Source organism: Pelodiscus sinensis, chromosome 8 (assembly GCF_052426305.1).
Source record: "Pelodiscus sinensis isolate ZL-2025 chromosome 8, ASM5242630v1, whole genome shotgun sequence".
Lineage (NCBI taxonomy): Eukaryota > Metazoa > Chordata > Testudines > Trionychidae > Pelodiscus > Pelodiscus sinensis.
The window spans coordinates 73,007,013-73,030,600 of record NC_143059.1 but is presented as its reverse complement, the minus strand read 5'-3'; the positions used below and the strand labels follow the sequence as shown (position 1 = coordinate 73,030,600).

At 43.7% G+C, this 23,588-nt stretch overlaps 1 protein-coding gene across 12 annotated transcripts in view; it reads right to left on the bottom strand.

The window, feature by feature from the left end:
- BTRC (beta-transducin repeat containing E3 ubiquitin protein ligase) overlaps window positions 1–23,588 on the bottom strand; it is a 174,000-nt gene that overhangs the window by 118,447 nt on the left and 31,965 nt on the right. For 5 of the 12 annotated variants that reach the window (XM_075935605.2, XM_075935603.2, XM_075935608.2 and 2 more), the window contains one exon: window positions 533–640. The exons of 4 other annotated variants lie outside the window; for them this stretch is intronic. In XM_075935605.2, the coding sequence (XP_075791720.1) occupies window positions 533–640 (108 nt within the window). Of the gene's footprint in view, window positions 1–532; window positions 641–15,720; window positions 15,950–23,588 lie in introns of all 12 variants that reach the window. 3 more of the 12 variants (XM_075935606.2, XM_075935609.2, XM_089780245.1) reach the window with 1 other exon arrangement.

Here is a 23,588-nt window from a genome sequence, read left to right as displayed (position 1 = left end):
TTAGGAACTGATGCGCTATAAGTCCTCCCGTTCCCCACTCTTAAGTCATGCAAAAAAAACCCCAAAAAACCCCAATCTGCACAAATGGAAGTCAGCTGCGGGAAAAAAATTCCCCGCTTTAAGGTGTTTCACTGTAAGTCTAAGTTTTTTGGAATGTATCTTGGACTTACAGCAAGGACGGCCTGTACGCAGGCGCCGATCAGAGACTGTATGAAGAATATTATCTGTCAGTTATACCTGTTAAACTTCAGCCGCATGCTTTTGATAAACCTGAGAACCAATGGCAAAGTTGATGGTAGCAGGCCAATTCAAGCAAAATGATATTAAAAACAATGCAATGAAAATGCCCCGGACTGATATACTCAGAATCTACATGTGATGAGTTTAATGACTGCATGAGTTTTGAATGGCATGGGAAAGCACACAGTTCGAAGCAGAATTAATGGATGTAAGCGAGCAAGAGAAAGCAAGAAGCAGACATGCACACATGAACAACAAAAGAGAGAGAGCCAGAGGTAGAGAGAGAAAGTACCTGGAAGGCTGTGAGTGCGCCAGTCCCTGGGTTATACAGGCATCGCAGCGAGGGCATGCTGTCCGCCAGGCTGGAGCAGCCCAGCCACAGAGATCTGGGCATAGAGCACTGCAGAGAAAGGACAACTATGAGATGGGACTGAATGAGACAGGATGGCACAGATTACAGGAACTCTGACGGCTTAGCTGAGTTGCAGCTGGCCTTTAAGGCTGAAACAGCTTCAAGGAACATGCTACTGATCAATTTGTCCCCTGAGAAAATACTTAGATGACACAGGAGCAAAAAAAAAGTAAAAAAAGAGTTTATGGTCCAACAAATTAATTATTTAACCACCTTTCTGTATCAGTGTTTGTATATACTGTGCTAAGCAAAGTTATTTAATCAGTTCTGTCTCCCTCCAGGCATAGCCAACTCTCAAATACACCGTGGAGTGAAAGATTCTGCAAGGTAAGCAGAAAAATGAATGGCAAATTCACGTTGGATCGTGCCAGAGAAAGAGAAAGGATTTGCTAGATTTTGTTCCATGCACTCCCATCCCACCCCCTGCATCCAGAGTGAGTGGGGAAAGAGGGGAGAAGATCCTGCAGACCAAGGGCAATAAAAACTCAACTCCTGTTTGGAAGTTTTCTGTTTCTTCTTGCTCTGCTATTCATTGACTAAACTGTAATTACCAGAGCAAACTGATTCTCCACTTTCCAAATGGATCATAAACAAAATTAAGAGAAGAGGCAATCAACCCCTCAAAAAAGGAAAATAGTATTATTTAAATACTATTCCATTCTGGTATCTAGAGCTGTTAAATCACTAGCATTGAAGGTTAAAAATATGGACTTGCATTTTGACGGCAACCTTATTTTTATCAGTTACAGAACTTTTGTGCCATAAACATTGCTGTTTGTTGTACCACAGGCAAGGTGGCGTAATGCCAACGCATTTCAAATGGGCAGCTAGTGACAAACACAGTAGGATATGACAGATTAGTTACATGAAACCTCACACCATTGTAGTCTTCATCTCTACTCTCTCGTACCATATTAAGCCTTTTTTCTAAGAAGCAGGGGGATGAGAGACAATTTGAGTGGAAGGGACAGCTGTAATGGTGCAAAATGGCAGCTGCCTTTTGAGCCATTATTTCTCACTGCTCTGGGAGGAGTGAAAAGTCCTGCATTAAATTGAATATGTGGGAGCCATGTGAGCACTCTAGAAATGGGCAGGAAAAAGACAGCCTCCTCTATTCATAATTAGCTACCAGACTGAAAACCACACTCGAATTAACCCCATCACCAGTTTACACCATGTCACATGAGATGTTTTACTCCAATTTACACTTCCACTCCAAAAAGAAAAATATTTTCCAAATTCACTGGAGAATTTGACCTAGGGAAAAATGGTTTTTAGAAGTTTAGATTACCCTACAATCCTCTCATCTCAATTTTATACCTAAATTCTACACTGTATAAATAACCTAAAATTCAAGAATCTATACACTTTATAAACATTCCTAGTTCACAGGGGGGTTTGAAGTTAAAGTGTCACCTATTTTATTGTCAGGCGCAGGAATTATGGACTAGGTATCACAGCAATAGAAACTCAAGTCACAATTCTCCGTCTGCTGTTTTAACCTACCAGCAATACTCGCTCCCACCTACAGAGGAATTCTAAATCCCAATGCAAAAAAGAAAGAAAGAAAACCAAAACCTATTGTTATTATCTATAGAGCACTTATCATCATGTCCAGGCAACTGTACAAAGCCAGTCTAAAAATGAACAGGAGCAAAAGGCACATCTCTATTTTGTTTTAAGTATTTGACATTTTAAATAATGTATTAATTTAAAACTAATTTTTATTTGTCAGTGTCCGCTTTCATGGAGCCTGCTGCTCACTAATAGCAGCCAGGAGATCAGCTACCACGATATTGTGTCCCCAGTAATGCAAAACTAAAAATTAGCATTGAACTGCCAAACACATTTAATATATTGCTGACACCTCAAGATGCTCTGCTAAGTGGAATATAAACATTTAATTATAAAAAATGCATGGCTACAAAGCCAAAAGCCTAGCCATGGGTGTTTCTCGTAAGTACGTATTCTAGAGATTTAAAACATACTAATTACAGAGCTGTCCAAGTGCCCCACCCAACAGAATCTCTCTAATTCCTTCATGACTAAAGATTCTGGCCACCCAAGCTACTCCTCTCTCTCCAAGTCTACAATCACTCATTTTTCATACTACAATAAGCAGCCATTTACTTTTACTGATGCTAGTATCAAGATCTGACTGACCCACAGGAAGCAGAGAAACCATCTCTTGATGCCACAACATTTTTTTCAACTGACATTTACAGGGGATGTTAAAGATCTGTTTCACAGAACTCACAGCTAATCAGGATGTACTTATTTACATATGCAAACTAGTTAATAATGGTCCACACCTCAGTTATTATTGCTCTGGGAGGATTCAGTACACAACAGAAAATAACCAACTCCTTAGGTTACTTTTGAGCCCAGTCAGCTAGGAGTTCTCATGTATGTAACAAGATTTACATTACCATTGGAGTTCTGTTCCTTTTTTTTTAATCAACATTTGTCTTTAAAAGAGCAAAGGTTCACACATTGGGGGGAAATGTCATTCCTATACTTGCTTTCTGCCCATTCAAAGAAGCAAGGACTCTAAATTACAATTGGGGACTGAAAGAAGCTTATTCACAGGCTTGAACAAAAGGCCCCAGGTGTTTCAATAGAAACAGCTTGTGTGTAAATCAGATGAGTGACCCAAAAGAACAACTTCATTTACAGCCTGATCTCTGAAAACCTCAACACCCTCTATCCCCATCCACCAACCAAGCTGGCTGTCAAACACTCACTTCTGTAAGGACCACTCCACCAACAAGGGGCTGGTCTCAGAATGTACTATTTCAAGCTGACTGACAAAATCGTTTCTTGAACCCCCGTCAATCTACACCTACATGTATTTTTGAAAGGCACAAGGAGCACTGAATTTTGACTGTAGCCAGATGGGAATGTTGATATCCCCACAAGGCACTGATCCTAAGTGAGGGTAATTTCTCTGCACAGCTAACATTTAATTACAGTGGTTCAGACTTCTGCATACTGTTTGGACCCAAGAGTGCTTTACAAAAATGAATAAGTTACGTCCATTTCATAGAAGAGGAAACTGAGGCGGGAGAAGAGATTTGCTTAAGGTCACAAAGCGCACACACACAACACAGACACACAGAAATTAAGTCCTCATTCCCAGTCCTCTCCTTCAAGCACAAACATGCGCTGCTACCCCAGAATATATGAAACGCAGTATCGGATCAGACCAGCGGTCCATCTGTTCTCTCTCTCACAGCAGTCAGTACCAGCTGCTTCAGAGGAAGGTACAAGACGTCCCAAAATGGACAGCTAAAAATCAACTCTCTCATAAGAGAATTGTCTTCCTAATTCCATCACCAAGGGCATATCTACACTACACACTTAGCTTGGGCTCTGCTTTAGGTTTGATTCCAAACCCCACTTCTGTCCACATACTAAACAGTGTGAATCAGGCCAGCAAGCATTCAGGACTAGGACCCAAGACCCTTCCTTCTAAGAGTGTAGGTCACAGTCAGAGACCAAGAACCCCTGAAACGTCAGTCCAACTCCTGTCATCGTGGAGTTAGAATGCAGCTCATTGCACAGAACAGAGTCAGAAATTCTGCAGGTGCAATGTGCGTGCAATACTGGCACAGTTGTGGGATCAGCGTCAAAGACCTGGGTTTACAATGCAATATAGACATGCCTTTACTGTTTGGCCTAAATGTTGAAGCACAAAGGGTTTTTAAATCCCACTTAGAGCATACTTACCGTAACCATGAATTTCCTTTAAATATAAATGTATTGTTTTCTTATTTTAATCTGGCAAAACAATACATTCAATTATATTCTGCTGTAAAGACAGAGACGAATTTGGAATTTTACAGAAAACATTTTTTTTGTTTTAAATTGGATGCCTTTAAACTTCACTTGATATCTTCTTGGCTTTGTATTATATGAAAGGGAAAATAAGAGTATCAAGTTTCTCTTCTCTATTCATTATTTTATATACCCTGGTCTCATGTGCCTTCATAGTCTTCTGTCTGTATTAAACAGTCACACACTTAAATTTCTCCTCAGAGAGAAGCATTTGTTTTGTCTTTGATCTCCGAATAAATACAAGGTAATGCATTTCATTTTCTAGTGGGTTGTCCAGTCACCTAGCTTTGGTAAATCACTGTGAAAATCCTCATTCTTCTTCAGCCTAACTGGTGTAGATTTTTGTGATTGGTGCGCGCATACGTGCACGCACGCACGCCCCAACCTTCCCAATTCATCTATTATATATTTTGAAGAATTTGTTTGTGGATTTGTTTGTGTCATACTTCCGGATTAACTACAGATGCCAAATTTTGCATAAACAATCCTATCACTTAAATTAGTGGAATGCACTACTTTTTACACAGGAATCTACTGGGTGAAAGGTTTAAATAGTTATTTTTGTTTTTCATCAGAAAAAAGTCATGACTATTATGATTAGAGCTCAAAAATATTTGCTAACAAAATTAAAATAGAGTCACCTATTCAACTATCATTTTAGTGCAAAGAACATTTTTACTGTTACAAATCACAAAATAATTCCAATTAGTTACTGAAAGAATAATGGAAGCTTTATTATGCATGGTAATTATTAAATAAAATGAATGATGTTTGAAGTTGAAATTCTACAAATTTAAAACTGTTCTTTTACTTCCCCTTTTCAAGCAAATTAATACAAATTCTATTACATATATTTAATTTCTTGAACTTTCCTGTAAGTGTAATCTATGTAAAATGACTTTGCCCGGTCAATGAGAGGTCTCACCTGCTAGCTTAAATATATTAAAACCTAACCCATCCAAGCACAAATCTCATTATTAACTTTTGCCATTTTAAAACAAACGATTTATTCCTGCTCTTTGTTGTCTTTTAGCCAGGTTCTAAACCATAACGATGCTTTACCTTGACAAAGTAATTGTACCAGCCCTGTTTTATCAAATTTATTCTCTTGTGGGTCCTTTTAGTATGTGTGTCATGTCAGAGGTTACTAAATATTGTTTTAGTAAATTCTGCTAGAGGTCAAAAACGCATGCCCTCTTGCAAAACTGAATGGTCCTTACTTGGGAAAAAAAACAGATAATTTCCAGAAACACAGTGTTTTAAAAATATAGTGCACAATGTGTGTGAAAACTGAACTCTGAACTCACTAATAAAAAAAAATGTGACCTAGTAATTCAAAAATTAGATATTTGGGGGGGGGGGGGGAAGCAAATTTGTGGGGAATTTAAGCTAATAAGAGAGGAAATAGGAAGAAATATTGTGGTCTTTGTGTAAAGAAGGTTGAAGCAACCTGACACTACAATTAAGGTGCAAGCCTCTTCATGTTCACAATACAGCACACTTCACAGTGTGGTATTGGTGTGCTTCTAGTATAGCTATAACGCCTTTCATTTTACAGGTCATGTTCAGCGTCATTTAGCAAGTCAATGGCCAGACAGAAAAAGAATTCAGAACTCCTCATTCCAAGTTCTGATATCTGGTCAATATAATCTAATACTAGGTTTGGACATGCGCTGCTTGTTCACATCTAATTCTACCTGAGCTCCTGCAGGGTTGTTCTCATGTGGTACAGGGCACAGTGCTCTGCACAGTTCAGTCTTTCAATGATTAAGCAGCAGGACTTCTGCTTCTTTGGGAAAGCGTAGTTTTACTTCCCACTTCCCAACACCCACACATGAGAAGTGTGGAGAGAGACTATGATCACAGCCATCTAAGGTTTGAAGAGTGTAAATGGTAACTAAGGAAAGGCATTGTTCCCGCTGGACCAGTGCACAAAGTAAGGGGAATGAGATAAGACTAAGCAGAGGGAACTTAAGGCAGAATATCAGCAAGAAACCTAAACATGAAGGACACGAGTTGAGACAACACTTGTGTTCCAAAGGAAGTGGTGAAAGTTCGATCATTTAAAACTACAGAAACAATCCCCTGGAAACTTGGCTGCAAGAGAGCAATCATGCAATGGCTGGGATTGGACTAGCTGGGACCAAACACTCCTAGTTTCTGTTTCTTGGAAAAGATGTCACTTTGTGAAACAGAACATTGTGGTCTTTTGGCCAGCACTGAAGAAAACTCTTCCAGTAAAACATCCTTTTCTGGAATATTATTGCTTGTACACTTTTAAAAATAAAACGAAGGCAACGTGGCTTAGAAATGTTGACCAGTGTAAGATTAGGACTTGAAGAGCTTTCGGTGAGCTGGAAAGCTTGTCTCTTTCATGAACAGAAGTTGATCCAATAAAAGGTATTACCTCCCTCACTTTGTCTCTCAAAGGTTATACCAAGCACTCGCATTGAGAGGTTAAGAGTCACAAGGCCGTCAGTGCACAGACTCCGGTGACAGCATAATAGACTAAACATGTCAAGTGGCTTGTGATCTATCAGCAGAGAAGCGTTTTTTGCCATTGCCAGTCACTGTTTTATTGTTATGTGGATCATACACAATAAAAGCATAAGAACACGCATGTCTATAACCCTTCACTCCTGCTCAACTGTGCCTTTTTGCTGCCACATCAATGTCAAAACAGTACAAGTTCTACCACTTTGCCACTTGCACTCAATGTGCACTTTTCATGTCACCATGGAACTTACCTCATTTTAGGCAACATATCAGTTACAAGTCAACTAGCATGTATAAGTTCCTGGGAATAGCAGTTTATAATGCAACAGCCATAGATATTCACTTTGGCTCAAACTGAGTATTAGGGATGTTAAATTTCGATTAATCAGCTAATTGAGTAGTCAATGGAAATTCCATCGACTACTCAATTAGACACTGGGGGGGGGGGGGGAGGCATTCACTACCCTCACTGCGCCTCTGCCTTTTAAATGCAGTAAGAGCAGCCCAGCTCTTACTACATTTAAAAGGCAGAGGTGCAGGGTGGAACCTGGCGCGAGCAGGGACTGGAGCAGACCCCACTCATGCCGGGCGGCTCTTATTACATGTAAAAGGCAGAGCCACAGCACTGCTATGCCTCTGCCTCCCCCGCCCTCCCCAGCACCACAGAGACAGTGCTCGTGGGAACGGGCTGTTAAGCTGGCTCCTGCTCCTGCTCCTGCCCCTTGTCGCCTCTGATATAGAGGCAGCAAGGGCAGAGGGTGTGGGGAAGAGAATGTGAGTAGTTGACTATTTGACTACTCTCTTACATCCCTACTGAATATACAAATTCCAAGCCCAAGAACAGTTTTCATGCTTTCAACCTTTCCCGTGCACATACAACTGCACACACCTCCCTGCACCTTTGGATCAAAGAAAAACATCTGAACAGTCAGAGAAAAAACAAGGTACCGTATATACCAGCGTACAAGACGACTTTTGATGTTAAAAAACATCCCCCAAAAATCGGGGGTCGTCTTATACGCCGGTTATACAGGCGGCGGGGCAGCCCAGGCGCGCCCCTCCGCGGCTTTGCGAAGCCTCGGGGGAAGCCGGTGGTGGGGCATCCCAGGCAGGGCATCCCAGGCTGCTGCGGCTTTGCTCCCGGTGCCTCTGGTCTGCTGGGGACCGTCTCCAGCAGACCAGGGACACCGGGAGTAAAGGAGGCGGATTGGCGCTGGGGTATAAAACGAAACCCTATCTTTTAACTAAAAAATTAGGGGGTCGTCTTATACGCCCAGTCACCTTATATGCCACAAAATACGGTATTTCCAGGACATATTTTGTCCTGTCACATGGGATTTAACCGGATTAAAAATGAGCGGCATTTGGCAAGCAACCAATCATTTATGGGGAAAGAAAACCAACACAGTGCTTTTTAATATGTGTGTGTGTACACACACACACACACACACACAGAGATATATATATATATATATATATATATATATATATATATCCAGGCACTCTAAATACATAATTACATGAAAGCATCTCCCAGTATCCACAGGAGCCATTTCAGTGAATTGTGTAAATAATATGCCTTTAAAAAACCCTAATATATGAATATAGGTTTACTAGTTGTGGAACAGTTATATATACCTGAGAGACCAGAATACACAATTGGGGGGGGGGGGAGGGGGAAGGTCTCTGCCTAATTATGAATCTACCAAGAGACTAAAAGGGCCCAGAGCAAATTAATACTTTTATAACTTTCTCTGAAAGTTGTTTATTTTTTGTTTGCAAATAATAAAAACAAAAGAAAGAAGAGTAGGTCTTAATTAAGCCCACAGAAAAACCCCTGGAAATTAACAGTTAATTCTGATGTTCACTTGCTATTACAGGATGCTGTGCCCTGAACTTATTTAAAACATTTAAAAAAAAATCAAATCATTCGGATTTGATTACCTGATGACTTTTTTGAGAAGCGTTTTTAATATTTAAAGATGATCATAGATCTAAAATTAAACTTAAACAGGTAATGATTAGGAGGATATCCTGTTATTCCTTGAGATATGTTGCTCATGCACATTCCATACTACATGTGTGTGGGCCGAGTGCACAGTAGCCAGAGAATTTTCCAAGTGGTGTCTGTAAGACTGGCTGTGAGAGTATGTCTCAGCTCCACCTCCTCTCAGCTCCTTCTTGCCAAGAGGGGAGAAGGAGGGTGGGTCACGGAACGGACACAAGCAACGTGACTCAAAATACAACAGGTATGAAAGCTTACCATCCCTTTTTCTTTGAGTGCTCACTCGAGGCCATTCCACGTGAGGTAACTCACAAGCAGCACCCTCAGAGGTGGGCTCAGAGTTTTTTGGATGTGCTGACCGCAACACCACTCTTCCGAAACTGGCATCGCGAGGGGCTTTGTGGGTCACGAAGGCACGGACCAACAGGAATGGTGCAGCTCTGCAGAAGTCACGGATTGGCACGAAGCCTGATCTCTCATGGAACAAGGGGTCATGATGGCTGGAGGCAGAACCTTCGACTGCACGTAACAAGCCTGGATACAGACAGTTATCCAGGATGAGATTCTCTGGGATGACACCAGCAGCCCTCGTAACCTTTCTGCTACCGCTACAAAGAGCTGCGCAGACTTGGGAAGGGCGTAGTCCTCTCGATATAGGCGGCTAGGGCCTGCCTAATACTCCTTGGTGGTCTTGTCCTTGAAGAACTGTATAAGGGAGGTCTGACGCCAGGGCTTAGATCTCAGAGAGTCTTCTGGCTGAGGCAATCACCAGCAGGAAAGCAACCTTTCAAGAGAGAAGCAACACAAAACAAGCTACCGTGCCATCGGATGCAGGGAGACGAGGTTTGGGTGAAGCCAAAGGCCCAGGTTGATTGTCTTGTGAAATCAAGTCTGGACAGGATGAGAGCATGAGTAGAGCTGCTATCGAGAGGCCGAGAAGCATGCCGACCCAATGCTGGAGTGGCCGTGCAAGAGCTATCAAGACACTCCTAAAGATCAAGCGGGGCAGGGTTAGCTTGTGAACCAAGGGATCGGTGAGAAGGCGTACACAGTAGGTCGCCTGCCCATGAGAATAGGAAGGCATCACAGAGGGAAAATCCGCTGGGCCTGCACAGCGAGCAGAGCTGATGTCACTTTCTTTTCTGCCTGATGCCAAACGGCCCACATGGGGAGGCCCCCGCTTCGGGAACATGACACAGGCAATCTCCGGGTAGAGACACCATGCGTGGTGAGAGGAATTGGACTTGCTGAGGTCCTCTGCCAGTATGTTCCAGGCTCCTGGGGTACCGGATGCTTTGAGGTGAAAGGTGTGTTTTACACAGAAATCCCACAACTGCCATAGGGCTGAAGATCGAGCTCCTCCCTGCTTGTTGATGTAAAACATCAAGACCATGTTGTCTATTAAGACCTGTACTTTCCTGAGTTCCCTGACATTTCTATGCTGGGAGAGTTCTTCCTGAGACCTTGAGTCTTCACACTGCCGAGGTGGGCTCCTCACCTCAGCTCTGAGATGTCCTAAACAAAGGTCACCAACTGCTATGGGGAGGCAAAGCATATCCTTTAATTAGAAACTGGATCTCTGCACCCGGTCAGTGAAGCCAGGTGAGCGGTAGAATTGTGAGTACAGGGTCTAAGTGGTGTCTGTTTGGGGAGTAGACGGCCACCAGTCATGCATGTAGGGGTCTAAGATGTAACTGTGTGCACTATTCCACATAGGTACATGCCCCCATGTGGCCCAACAGTCTGAGGCAAACCCAGAGGTTTTAAGAGAGCGGGCTGCAGATCTGGTCTGGCATAGTTTGGAATCTGGTCTTTGGCAAACAGGACTTGGTGGAATCAAGCACCGTCTTGATGAACTTTTATCCTCTGAACTGGAAACAAAGTTGTATCTAACTTTAAAAAAAAAAAAACAGCACCTGAAAACTGGCCCATAATATTCCAGTACTATGCTGGGCTTGAGCCTGCAAGAAGTCTTTGATCAGCCAAATATCAAGGTGCGGTCAGACTCTTATGCCGTGACACCTGAGGAATGCCACAATGATATGAAAACCTATGGGGCTGCCAACGGGCTGAGGGGAAGTGCATTACTGGTGTTGGTCCATCACAAGCCTGATGTATCTCCTGTGTCCGCAGAAGATGGAGACATTAAGGCCGCATACGTCTCCTGGAGGCAGGGAAAGAATGGGAGGCCAGAGAGACCATGAAAACCTGTTTTCTGAGGTATTTGTCAATGTGGCACAGGTCCAGAATGGGCTGTAAACACCCTGTCCTCTCCCTTGGCCTTCAGAATTCGGAAACATTGGGGATAAAAAGTCTTGAGGAACCTCCCCAATGACCCCTCCATACAGGAGGGCATGTACTTTCTGGACAAAAATCAGCTTGCGAGAAGGGTCCCTGAAGAGGGACAGGGGAAGGAGGCAGGGAGGGAATGCAAGAGGGAGGTCATCTTCAGGGTCAGGGGGACATCAGGTCCTTTGACACCTGAAAAACCTTTGGAGTCGAAGGGGCCCACAGGCTTGAGGTCCCATGATTGCTCCTGGGAGCCAGAGGTGGGTCCCGACCTGGACGCTGCATTCAAAGCAGAGTTGCCGGAGCCAACAGCGGCTCTGGGGAGGACTAGTGGCATGGCGTGGATCTCCCGGCAGCAGCCACACCCAACTTGTACCTCTTCAGCACTGCAGAGCGCCCGGTCTTGGCATGTTCTTTCTTCCTCGGCCCTGGGGATGGAGAGGCATGACAAAGTGCTCCATGCTGATTTGGAGCAGCTCAACTCGGAGGCCGGTCTCAGTGAGGAAGGCTTTCAGACGAAGAGCTCTACGTTTCTGAGTGCGCAGTCTGAAGCTTCGGAAGATCTGGCACTTCTCCTGAACCCGTGTTTCCCAAGGCACTTGGGACAGCTACACTACGGGTCGCTCACTGGAAAGGGCTTGCTGCAGGAAGAGTACGGCTTGAAGACTGAGGCATGCCCAACCGCTGGGATAACAGTCCCACAACGAGGAGGAACCACTATTCACACTAAGAACTACAGACATTCACTACAATAACTATATAATATACTACAAATCCCAAACCACCACTGGGAAAGAAGCCTTACAAGAGCAAAAGGGACTGTTCCAAGCCACCATCACGGGTGGTCAGAAGGAACTGAGCAGCCTGTCCTACAACTACCACTACAGGAAAAATCTTCAACTCTACAAATGGCGCACACACTTAGCAAGGATTGGACACGAGTAAGCACTTGAAGAAGAAACTCTGTTACAATTCTACCACCAGCGGTGCTCCTCAGAATTTCTAAACCAGGAACCAAAAAAGGTATGTACATACTCGGGGCAGCGTATTTCCATGTTGGGCCCATGCTTCTGCTTCACTGCCCAACTATGATACCCCCCTTTGGGACATCACAATTAAGGACCTTTAAGCACTACCACAATTCACCATACAAAACCCACAAAAACAAACAGCCTTCAAGCCAATGAGCATCAGTATATTTCCCTTACAAAAGCACTGAGCCAGATCCTGAGAGTTTGGAAGGGTTTTCTTCAGAATTGTCCCCTACGAACCGGAGAATTAAGCCCTTTAGCAACGTTCAGTGCCAGCACATTCATTAGTACCTTCCCACTCCAAGAACATGAGGGCGAGTACTGGACTTCCAGCCAAAGCACTGATTATGGACGGGTTCCCCCACGCATCTTTCATACCAGCCTCTAGCTAGTAGGTTTAGTCCTCTGACGGTAAGCATTTGGTAAATTGTACAAGCCCTACAATACCTACGAACCTCAACCCATCAAAGTGATTTCCCCTGGTCTCCTATTCATGTCCGCAGTTCCTTTTAACTGACTTCTCATGTATGCTTTTAACTCTGACTTCTGTATTCTCTAAAGCAGGGGATGGGGAAACCTACAGCCCAGAGGCCAGATGGAGCTTGCCTGAATCCGGCCCCTGAGGCTCGTGGCTCCCCCCAGCATTGGGGAGCCGGTGCTCCAGCCCTGCGACCCCCCTCGCACCCAGACCCTGCACTCCTGGCCCACTTCTGCACCTCCCTCCTGCCCAGACCCCACACCACACTCCTGCTTCCTGGCAGCCCCTCCCACACACTGAACTCCTCATTTTGGCCCCACCCCAGAGTGTATGGGGGGGCCCACAAAATCTACTAGCCTGGCTCCCCCAGGCTCTGGTGTATGAGGAGAACGTGGGATTTCGTTGTTTATTTTATTTGCTTCTCACTTTTGTGTGGCCCCCGACTGATTTTTCTGTGGGTCAGCGGAAACTCAAACCGAAAAAGGTTCCCTACCCCTGCTCTGAAATGACACCTGGACTACAGAGTTAAACGCTGACTTCAGTTACGTCAATGATCAGCAACCACTGCAATTACATTGCTTGTACATGTTCACACACAGCTTCTGTTGTCGGCGGAGCAAGTCCACAGGCGACATACAGCACCGGCTGAGCAGTGTACTGCGTGTAGCTATTTTACTGTGCACACAGCCTCCTTTTGCTAGGAATTCTGAGAACGGATCGCAGTGCCTCATGGAGGTGTGACCACCACCCTTTATGACGCCATTTTCTCCATCTTCATTCCAAGGGCTTTTGATTGCATTTTGTGCTGTTTTTCAACTGCCCCTGTGAACTTTGCGCCTGCCATCTCTTCCTGAAAGCACGGACTCTGCACTGCTCCCTCGTCTTGTGGTGTGATCAACACAAAGTAGCTAATCCTGCAGTATCGCATGAGTCGTGAAACCGAACAAAGATCCTTGCGGCCTCCTTTGCTGTGTGCTGTGGAAAAAACAATTCAAGAGCCATGTTGGCATTCAGAGAGCATCTGCACACGACTGAGCGTCCCTGTTGAAGCAAGTGATTGGGATCGGACTGTGATACGGGTATAGAACGACGAGGAACGGCAACCAAAGTTCTGTCTGTGCAAAGCCCCTTTCCTTCAACTGTGAGAGCTCACACCCCTCCCTGCCTTGTGGAGCAAGGACACCAAAATGCAAGCTGCCCTCACTGTGAAGTAGCAAGGGGAAGCTGGCCATTCAGTCAGTCAGGAACCCGTTTGGAGTTGGGAAGTCCACCGTGAGGGTTGCGGTGATGCTGGTGTGCAGGGCCATTCGCTGCCTCCTGCTATGAAGGACGGCAGCTCAGGGCAACATGCTGGAAACAGCAGATGGCTATATGGCAATGGGATTTCCTAACCACAACAGGGCGATAGATAGCAGACATCTCCCAATATTGGCCCCAGACCATCTTGCAACAGAGTTCATCAACAAAGAGCTACTTCTCTATGGTGCTGCAGGCACGGCTGGGTCAGCAGTGTCATTTCACTGAAATCAATGCAGCATAGTCAGGGAAGGTGCACGGCGCATGCTTCTTCAGGATCACTGACCTGTATAGAAAACTGCATGCAGGGACTTTCTTTCCAGGCCAGAAGATTCAAATTGGGAATGAGGAGACCAAACCTACTCTGACGGCGCGTTGGGGGTCCCCCATCTCCTGCACCCCGAAATGGCACACACAGACTGCACCAGCCGGTGGAATAGAGGAAGTTTATTGCCTCTCCAGGGTACAGCACAGCACAGATGTAATCTGGTCACAGAGCTGGGCTAGGATGCCTCAGGCCCCCTTGAGATGGGGGAGACTGGGCCCCTAAACTCCAGCCCCTTTCCCTAGGCTGTCTCCTCCATGGGGGGTGTCTGGTTCAACAAGTTTGGCGTTACCTTTGCATAGTGAGGTTTTCCCTGCTGGGTCTTGCTCCAGACAGCAGGGGTCAGCACAGCCCAGCAAGCACCCCCACTACGTCACACCTACCCCTTACCCGCATGTGGCTTGAGCCCACACACGGGGAACTTCGACAGCAGCAAGGAGTGCTTCAACAACAGGGCTGGCAGGAGCAGAATGACAGTTTTTATTTTTGGTTCTGGACATCCAACACTCTGGTCATCTGAAGTGGGCAGTGTCCACGAAAGCTCAGGATGCCACCTACATGTTTTGTTAGTCTTTAAAGTGCTACCAGACTGTGTGCTGTTGTTTAAGTTTTTCCTGTTACAGGCTCCTCCCCTGAAGCGGTAGAAAGTGTGTATGGCAAACTAAAGGGTTGCTGATGCTGCCTTTTTGGCAGGTTACACGGCAATGAGAAAATATTCCCCGGGTTATAGCACTTTGCTGTGCCCTGCATAACATTTGTGAAGCCAAGGGGAAAAGTTTCCCCAGGGTGGAGTGAGGTGTTTCACCCTGTGGCTGACTGCAAGCCAGACACCAGGGCTATTAAAGAAGTTTAATGGGGGACCTAATCAAACCAGGAAGGCTTCAAAGCAGCATTTTGACAATGAGCCCCAGTAGCGCACTGAGCCAAGCCACTTGGAATGATCCCTCCAATGATTCCTGCCTGAGCATTAACTGTAGAGTGCAAAAGTGCTGATCGCCACTGTATATGAATTTCTGTTTTAATCACTCTGTGTAGCTCCCACAGAAAGAATCGTTGTCGTGGTAAGACTATATTTTTATTAAGCAGCAATACACAGATTAACATCTCTTACAAGGAACAAGAGAGTGGGAAACGCTTTCTGAAGTGAGGACCTCATTGCTGAATGGGAGTGTAGCTGTCATGATGGGAACTGGGGAGGAGGGCAAGGGATCCTGCGTGTGTGGAGTTTGGGGAAGGCAAAGAAGGAAGTTCTGGCTAACCTGCAGGATGAGAAGAGTACACTGTGGGCGGAACACATATGAAATCAAGTACCTCAGTCCTCCTGTTGGGTCCTCTATGAAGTTTATTATATGTTCCTAATCCTGTCTCCTCTCCTGGCAGTCCATTTCTAATTTCTCGTTTATTGTCTCTCTCCATGCTCTATGCTCACTATCAGCCTGATCTGACAATTGCAGCACTTTGCTCAACATGTCCGCCTTACTCCTCCTTTTCTGATGGAGGTACTCTGCTGGTGTGTAGGAGCTACCCCTTGAGGGCATGTCTGCAGAAGCAAAAGAAACAATACACACAGTCAGTATTGTCACCGTCTTGTATCATAAGACACATGCATCTTTCTCAGTTTCTCTTGGAAATCATACAGCACAGCCTGATGGTACAAGATGGGACAAGGGTCTGGGTGGTCTCAGAAGGCTCTCAGTACAAGCACTTTGGGACACTATTGTGAATACGGGCACTGTTCTCCATACGTGGGGACAATCAAAGCTGAAATCGCACTACTGAGGAGAACTGAAAATGCAGAAGCGTACCCCCTGCATAAGTGTGGCTTCAGACTGAGTCTGTATGCCGCTGGCCTTTGTGCTGCTTTGGCTACTCCAGAAGTAACTGCCAAATGGCATGCCAAAGTTCCTACAATGGGAGAAGAAACAAAGCAACTCTTCCAAGGACCCTTCAGCAGAGCATCTACAGAACAGTTTCCTAGAGATCTCTATAGAGAGGATTTCTGAGAGATATCGGTGTGCATTAACTAACATGTTCACAGGCCTCCCACTATGTAGCTGCACAGGCGAATGCAAAGCAGATACACACAGTACCTAGTGTTAATTTCAATCCCTTCTCCCACATGCATCATGTAACAAAATAAAGGGTGGCTCTACCTCACCTAGCCATGCACGATGAGAGAAAATGGACACTTACCAGAGCTCCTCTCCCATGCTCCAGGCACACCAGAGCTGAACTGCTGGAACGGGCTAGAACCTCTGAAGTTACAAAAAGGTCCTGACTCACCAGGCCGCGAGAGGAGCCTCTCTCCTATCTCATATTCTCGAATTCCACAATAATCACGTCACCCTTTGGGCCATTAGCTCAAATCACCCTGAAGTATCTGTGGCGCTCTGGCAGTAGCAGGGGGGGGGGGGGCGAGTCGCCACCGAGGATGGCATTCGGGTTCTTGGAGACACAATATGTTTTTGGCACCGAACTGTCTCCCCACCCTCAGGGCAGCGAAATAGAAGCTGCTTAGTGGAAAAGTCACAATGGTCATTGTTGGACATCTCCTGAAGGTCACGTGGGGCAACATAAGCAAAAGAGTTTTCTACATACTGTGTTGATCTCACTTTGCCATACAAAGCTCTACGCAGCTTGTCGAGGTGGCTTTGTTACATTGGCTAGCAGGAGACTAAAACCAGTGGGGGGAGCACTGCCAACAACTGTACTGTTGACACAAGTGTGTAGTGTAGAGAAGGCCTAATGCTTTGGTATCTTCCCAAGTTACCATATGTTTTTCAAGAGTTTCCAGTGGTATAGCAAGTTTATTAGGTAATACTCTTAATAACCAAAGCTAATAGTCTTCTGAGTGGATTAGTTTGTATATGTTCAGATTATCGAATTATAGATACAATATGATGGGAACTAATTTAGCTACAACTACTCAAGAGAGAGATCTTGGAATCACTGTGGATAGTTCTCTAAAAACATCCACTCGGTGTGCAGCGGTAGTCAAAAAAAGCAAATAATGTTAGGAATCATTAAAAAAGGAATAGAGAATAAGACAGAGAATATCTTATTGCCTCTATACAAGACCGTGGTACACCCACATTTTGAATACTGCGTACAGATGTAGTCACCTCATCTCAAAAAAGATATATTGGCATTGGAAAAGGTTCAGAAAAGGGCAAAATGAATAGGGGTTTGGAATGGGTCCCATATCAAGAGAAATTAAAGACTTAGTCTCCTCTTTTCTAAGCTGAAAAGTCCAACTGGGAGAGGACAGAGGTCTATAAAATCATGATTGGTGTGGAGAAAGTGAATAAGGAAAAGTTATTTGCTTGCTCCCATAACATAAGAACTAGGGGTCACCCAATGAAATGAATAGGTAGCAGCTTTCAGACAAACAAAAGAAAGTTTTTCTTCACTCAGTGCACAGTCAACCTGTGGAAAGATGTGGTGAAGGCTAGGACTTTAATAGGGTTCGAAAAAGAGTTAGATAGATTTGTGGAGGTTAGGTCCATCAATGGTGATTAGCCAGGATGGGTAGGAATGATGTCCCTAGCCTCTGTCTGTCTGGAAATGGGTGACAAGGGGAGGGATCACGTGAGGATTACTTGTTGTGTTCTCTCCCTCTGGGGCATCTGGCATTGGCCGCTGTCGGCAGACAGGATACTGGACTAGATGGACCTTTGGTCTGACCCAGTCTGGTCATTCGTATGTTATTGTTTTACCTGCATGGCATCCAGGAGGAGTGTCCATTTTAAATGTGGCAGAAGAGAATGTTTCCCTACCCAGGGTGGTCATAAGAATTTCTCTTACTCCGACCTAATTATTATGTTAGTTTACACACTACAGTAAAGATTTGCTTCTGCTGATGTAGGCACCCTACTAAATCAACATAACTCCACCAAAATAAGAGGCGTAGGGCTTATGTTGATGTAGTTATGGCAACATAGTGTCCATGTAGACACTTCATTACCTACATAGGCTATTATTCACAGCTGGAGCTATGAAACTGACAAGAAAGCAACAGGGAGCAACATGTGGAGCTAAGAACCCAATCTCTCAACTCCCTATATTGCCCCTATTAAGTTGGTAGAAGTGCTCCTGCTGAGGTCATACACCATGGACAGAAGGAGGGTAGTGTGACATGAACCACTACAGTAATTACTTGCACTGGTTGTAAGTCGGCCTTACATAGGTTGCCTTATATTTCTAGTGCAGACATGCCCTCAGTCTCTGAGATTCAAGGTCAACGGAGTTTTCTTGCCCAAAAGAGGAACTAACCTGTCCTACTGGTTACCTGCACAAGATTTCCCCATGTCAGTTACAAATTCCTCCAAACACCTAGCAGAGAGATTACATCTTAGTCAATTTCCAACCATTAAATTTAAGCGTGATAACCCAAAGTCTCTCCTGGAATTTACAAGCTTTGTGTCCATGTCAGTGGATACCGATGATTCCAGGAATTGCAGCTATTTTGTTCTACAGAGCTTATAAATACCATGCAGAGCATCTGTGGAGCTTGCCAATGCAGATGGCAGACCCTTCTTTTGAGGTACTGAAGAAGTAGAGACTTTCACACTATGCCTCCATATTCTAAATGACTTTTGCATGAATAAAAAGCTTCCATGTTCCAACTGATTAGAAGCAGTCTTATGAACTAGTTCCCACGGAGGTCTGCAGTGTGGAAGTAGCTCAAGTTCCTTAATCCAGGCTCTTTATTAAGTAGGCGAAAACACAAAACTTTTCAAAAAGTGCACAATAATTACGACTAGTCCTCAGTTTTTAACTGCTGGGCCTCCGCAACTTGTACTCTGCACTCTCCTATCTTACGGCCTCCCCTCCTTGCGGCCACTCCTCACGACCAGTGATTCAGCCTCCAATAGTCCACTTCTCCCCAACACCTTTACGCGTTTTCATGCCACACTTCACACAGTGATGCCCTTCATCTGATATTAACCTTGGATTCAACTCTTCATCTGCTGTAATTTAACAGGAGTTGATTAATATTTACCCAGTGAACTGAATGTGTAAAGCACCAGTGATTTGTTATTAAGGCTTGTGCAACTATTGTCCATGGTGTTATTTATACTGCAGGCTCCACAGTGGGACCCGTTGCATTAGGCTCTATACACACTTGTTAAAAAAACCAAAACACACAGTCGAGCCTTAGGAAGCGTAACATCTTTATATATGATGAGAGTGTAAATGAATGGAAAGGAATGATTATCTACTAATTAGGGTGCCATTCTGAGACTGGGAAGAACTTGTGCGCAGTTGCCTGCTCTGCCACAGACTTCCTCTGTGGTCTTGAGAAGTCACTTTGTCTCATTCTCCCGCCTGCAAAACGGGGAAAACAGCACTTCTCTACTACACGGGGCATGTTGAAGATAAATACATTAAGGATTGTGAGGTGCTTACATCTCATGGTGCTGAGGTCAGATAAGCACCTAGACAGGTACAAGTGGTCAAGAAGGCGAACAAGATGACAATGAAATAGAACAAGCAGCAGAAGCCCTCATACATTCACTGCCAAATCACACTGGATTCTAAACTATTGTAAGACATATTGAGGCCATGAAAGGAACCCCACATTTGGGACTTTTATCTACCCTAGTTCAGTAGCTCCAAAAATATGTACCGATAAGAAGAGGAATGGGATCATTTGTCTTTTCTCTCTCCTATTTGCACAATTCTATACACTCATCATCTGAGCATGTGCTGAGAGACTGTTATATTATGCAGCTCCTCATAGAAGTGTTTTGAGGACTACTGAAACACATGCATAGCACTATACATTTCCAAAGTTTTATTATGAATACGACATATTAACAAGCTGATTATTTTAAACGTTTCGCTCGAAGAAAAAAAACAGTGTATGAATATGAAAACTAACAATCTACAGTCTCTGGGAAACACAGCATACATCTTTCTGAAGGTAAGTCAGTGACAATATTACAAAACGGAGACAGAAAGAATCTCTCTAGCCATTTCTCCTAGGAAAGCTCAGCTCAAAAGGAAAGAGCTAGATGTCATTGAGGTCTTGGTGTTTATACCCATTTTTCCAGCTGCCTTGACTGTTGTACAGCTGACTCATATCTCAAATACCTTGTCTTATTATAGTGGCCTTTTCTGGCACCAGTCTAGCTAAGGTAGTTTCCAATATAAAACATCTGTACAGGTTTATAACTTGGCTCTAAAAATTCTACTCCAAGAGACTGTGGGCGGTAGGGAGGGTCAAATGAGCTCATTATATTACACTCTTTACATGATACAATACCGAGGCACAATGGCACACGAAGGGCAAGGGACAGTTTTAACTCTGAATTATCTTGCTGTCACCAGTCACTTAAAATGATATTTAGTTTTCTTGTTAATGCAATAAAAAGACATTTCAGCTAATTAGCAGCTTTAAATTATCTGACTTCACAATTCAATTTAAAACATAGAGTTCTATGTAAACAAGAATGGGAACAAAATTCTTCTCCCGATTATATTTATATACACGTTAAACCTAAAAAAAAAATCTTTCTGTCTCTTAGCCAATTTTACCTAGTTTTTGAAAGGCTCGGCTTTAAAGGGATGGGATGTTCCATACTCTTGGAAAACACAATGCTGCCATTTGAAGAAGATTAAATCAAGAACAAGGCTGAACAAAAGAACTGCTGGTGTGTGTTTGTCTTTTACCACAGGATGAACTTATAGGAACCAGATAGTCTTTTAAGTAATCTGTAAAGCTCCATTTTCTATTCTTTAAATCAACATGTATTTCTGGTCACTTGTAATGTATTTTCTCTAGCCCACCTATGTATATAGCACCATTCTCTGCAACAGCACAACATTAAATATAAACACCTGCTATTAAAGGGCAGAGGGTAATGGCATTCGTGTGGGCGACCCATGCTCAGGTAGTGCTCAACTATTAACTCCACTTTAAGCAGGCTGAGAATATGCAAGTGTAGCCAGCACGGTTTTTAGATAAAATTGTCAGTTTTATGGATATTTATAGTATGTGTCCAGTCTTGCAGAACTCCATCTTCCTCCATCTCATTTGTAATATAAACTGCTTTTAGCCCACATTAATACATTGTGTTACTGGAATGTCTCTCACATTCTGTATAAGCAAGGCAGCAGATCAATACTAAGCTACACCGAGGAAACGAACCATTACCGCAGACTCCTGCTAAAAGCACACTTAGAAGAATAATCTTGATGCATAACCATAGCTCCATTCAATCTGGATAAATATTTAGGTTTGTGCATATTTTTAAAGTGCCTTTTGACTCAAATCCTATTTTTAAAAGGCCACTAACAAGGGAAAAGCTAACACGTAACCTAAAACCAGATCCATTTCATTTCACTCTGACCGTTTTTGTTCCTTACCCAAACTATGTGCATGAAAAAAGACTCCCCCCAACTGCGTTCCCTCCCCACCCCACACACACAGAGGAGGCACTTTACTCCTGTAGTTCCTACTGTAAAATCACAGAACTGAATTTGTGACAGCTATTTCCATCACATAGAGGGGTGGGGACTGTCACAAGCAAAGGTCTGTAACCTCACTGAAGGATCATGCAGAAAGAGAAAGAAGAGAGAAGCAGATGTTTATTAATATTCAACAACAGTACACTGAAATCAGAAAGATACCAGCTACAGACATTGAATTTTTTAAAATCTTTTTTAAAAATTTGCTCCACTAGGAAAGTCTCCATGTGACTGGCCCAAGTTTTATTTACATTTTGCATGTATAAAATGCACGTCTTCCAAGTACCTTCATAAAACTTCTGAAAATCTACCTCAAACAACCTACATAATTCCTTTCCCTACTGCACCTAAGCTACCGCCTAGGACCAAAAAAGATGTGCCTTGTAGGACAACAAACTTGGGCTGTGAAACGAGACATGAACTGCAAAGTTGAGGTCCCTCTACTAAAATCACGTGCCTCCTGCCCAGTTATATTTAAATTAAGAAAATATTAGCATCAGTGTCCTAGCTGACCTTTGCTGCTGTGATGGACAATGGACTAAGAAATGGTTTCTCAGACAGCCAGGGTACAGGCACCAGACAACCCCTTTCGGAATATAAGAAATTTACCAAGGTGCATCTGTTATAGTAAGACTGCTGCTTTGGATTAGTAATATAGGACCTGATCTTCACTGCCTCTTGAGCATTCAAGCAATCTTAACTCCACTGAAATCAATAAGAGTTAAGGGCACGATGTTCCTTGAAGGATCAGGTGCTCAGTTATTACGCATAAGATAGTGAGACAGGTCTGCAAAGACCCAAGGCCATCAATAACCCCACTCAAACCTGTTATGAAATTGATCATGTGAGATCTATTTTATTTTGCTTTTTATTTTCTTCCATCTACCACTGGTGACTTGGCTCTTTGTCTGTTTGTTTCTATTGGGCTTGTAGCACCATACATCCTTTCAGCACCACCCTTAATCATTTTCACAACTCTAGTTGCCACGACAACAGGATGCAGCTTATCTGTGCTGTTTTCATTTTTCCAGTTTTCGTTGCCATAACAACGCAATCATTCTAGCTTCCTACAAAAACAGCAACTTTAACTCCGTTTTCTCAAGGACACTGGATTCTCCCATGAAGATACATGGGCAAAGATTAGCTTTATTCATGCAATTTTTAAATTAGAAGATTCTTTTGAAAGGAATTTTGCACTCGTTGAAGCGAGAGGCTGACAGAAACTGCTAGAGCTAGGCTACCGAGACATTGAAAGCTTTGCCTTTAATAATAGCTCAAGTAATATAGCATTAGGCCACTTCTGAGCAGGGACTCCCAATAGTGTCAGATTGTGTCAAACTACAGGATTGTTATGTGATGTGAGCAAATGTCCACACTTGTTTCACCCAATCAAATCTGAATTAGGCTCTAGATGTGAGTCTCATGTGTATTAACCCACTGGCCTTCACATTATTACCACCACCATACAGCCTTACATTTGAAGACTCATTTTAATTCTGTAATTTGAGCTGTTGCTGCAGATTTCTTTTCAGACTCTGATCCATCCCCTCTGTGGCAATTCTGTTCTGAACTTTCGCTCATAAGCAATATAAATTCCTAAGACTTATGAAGAAAAGGTGATGCACATAGAACACACGCACATATACAAACCCCACAAATATATGACTATGCAAGTATTAGCTTACACGGCACTGTAACTTAATTGG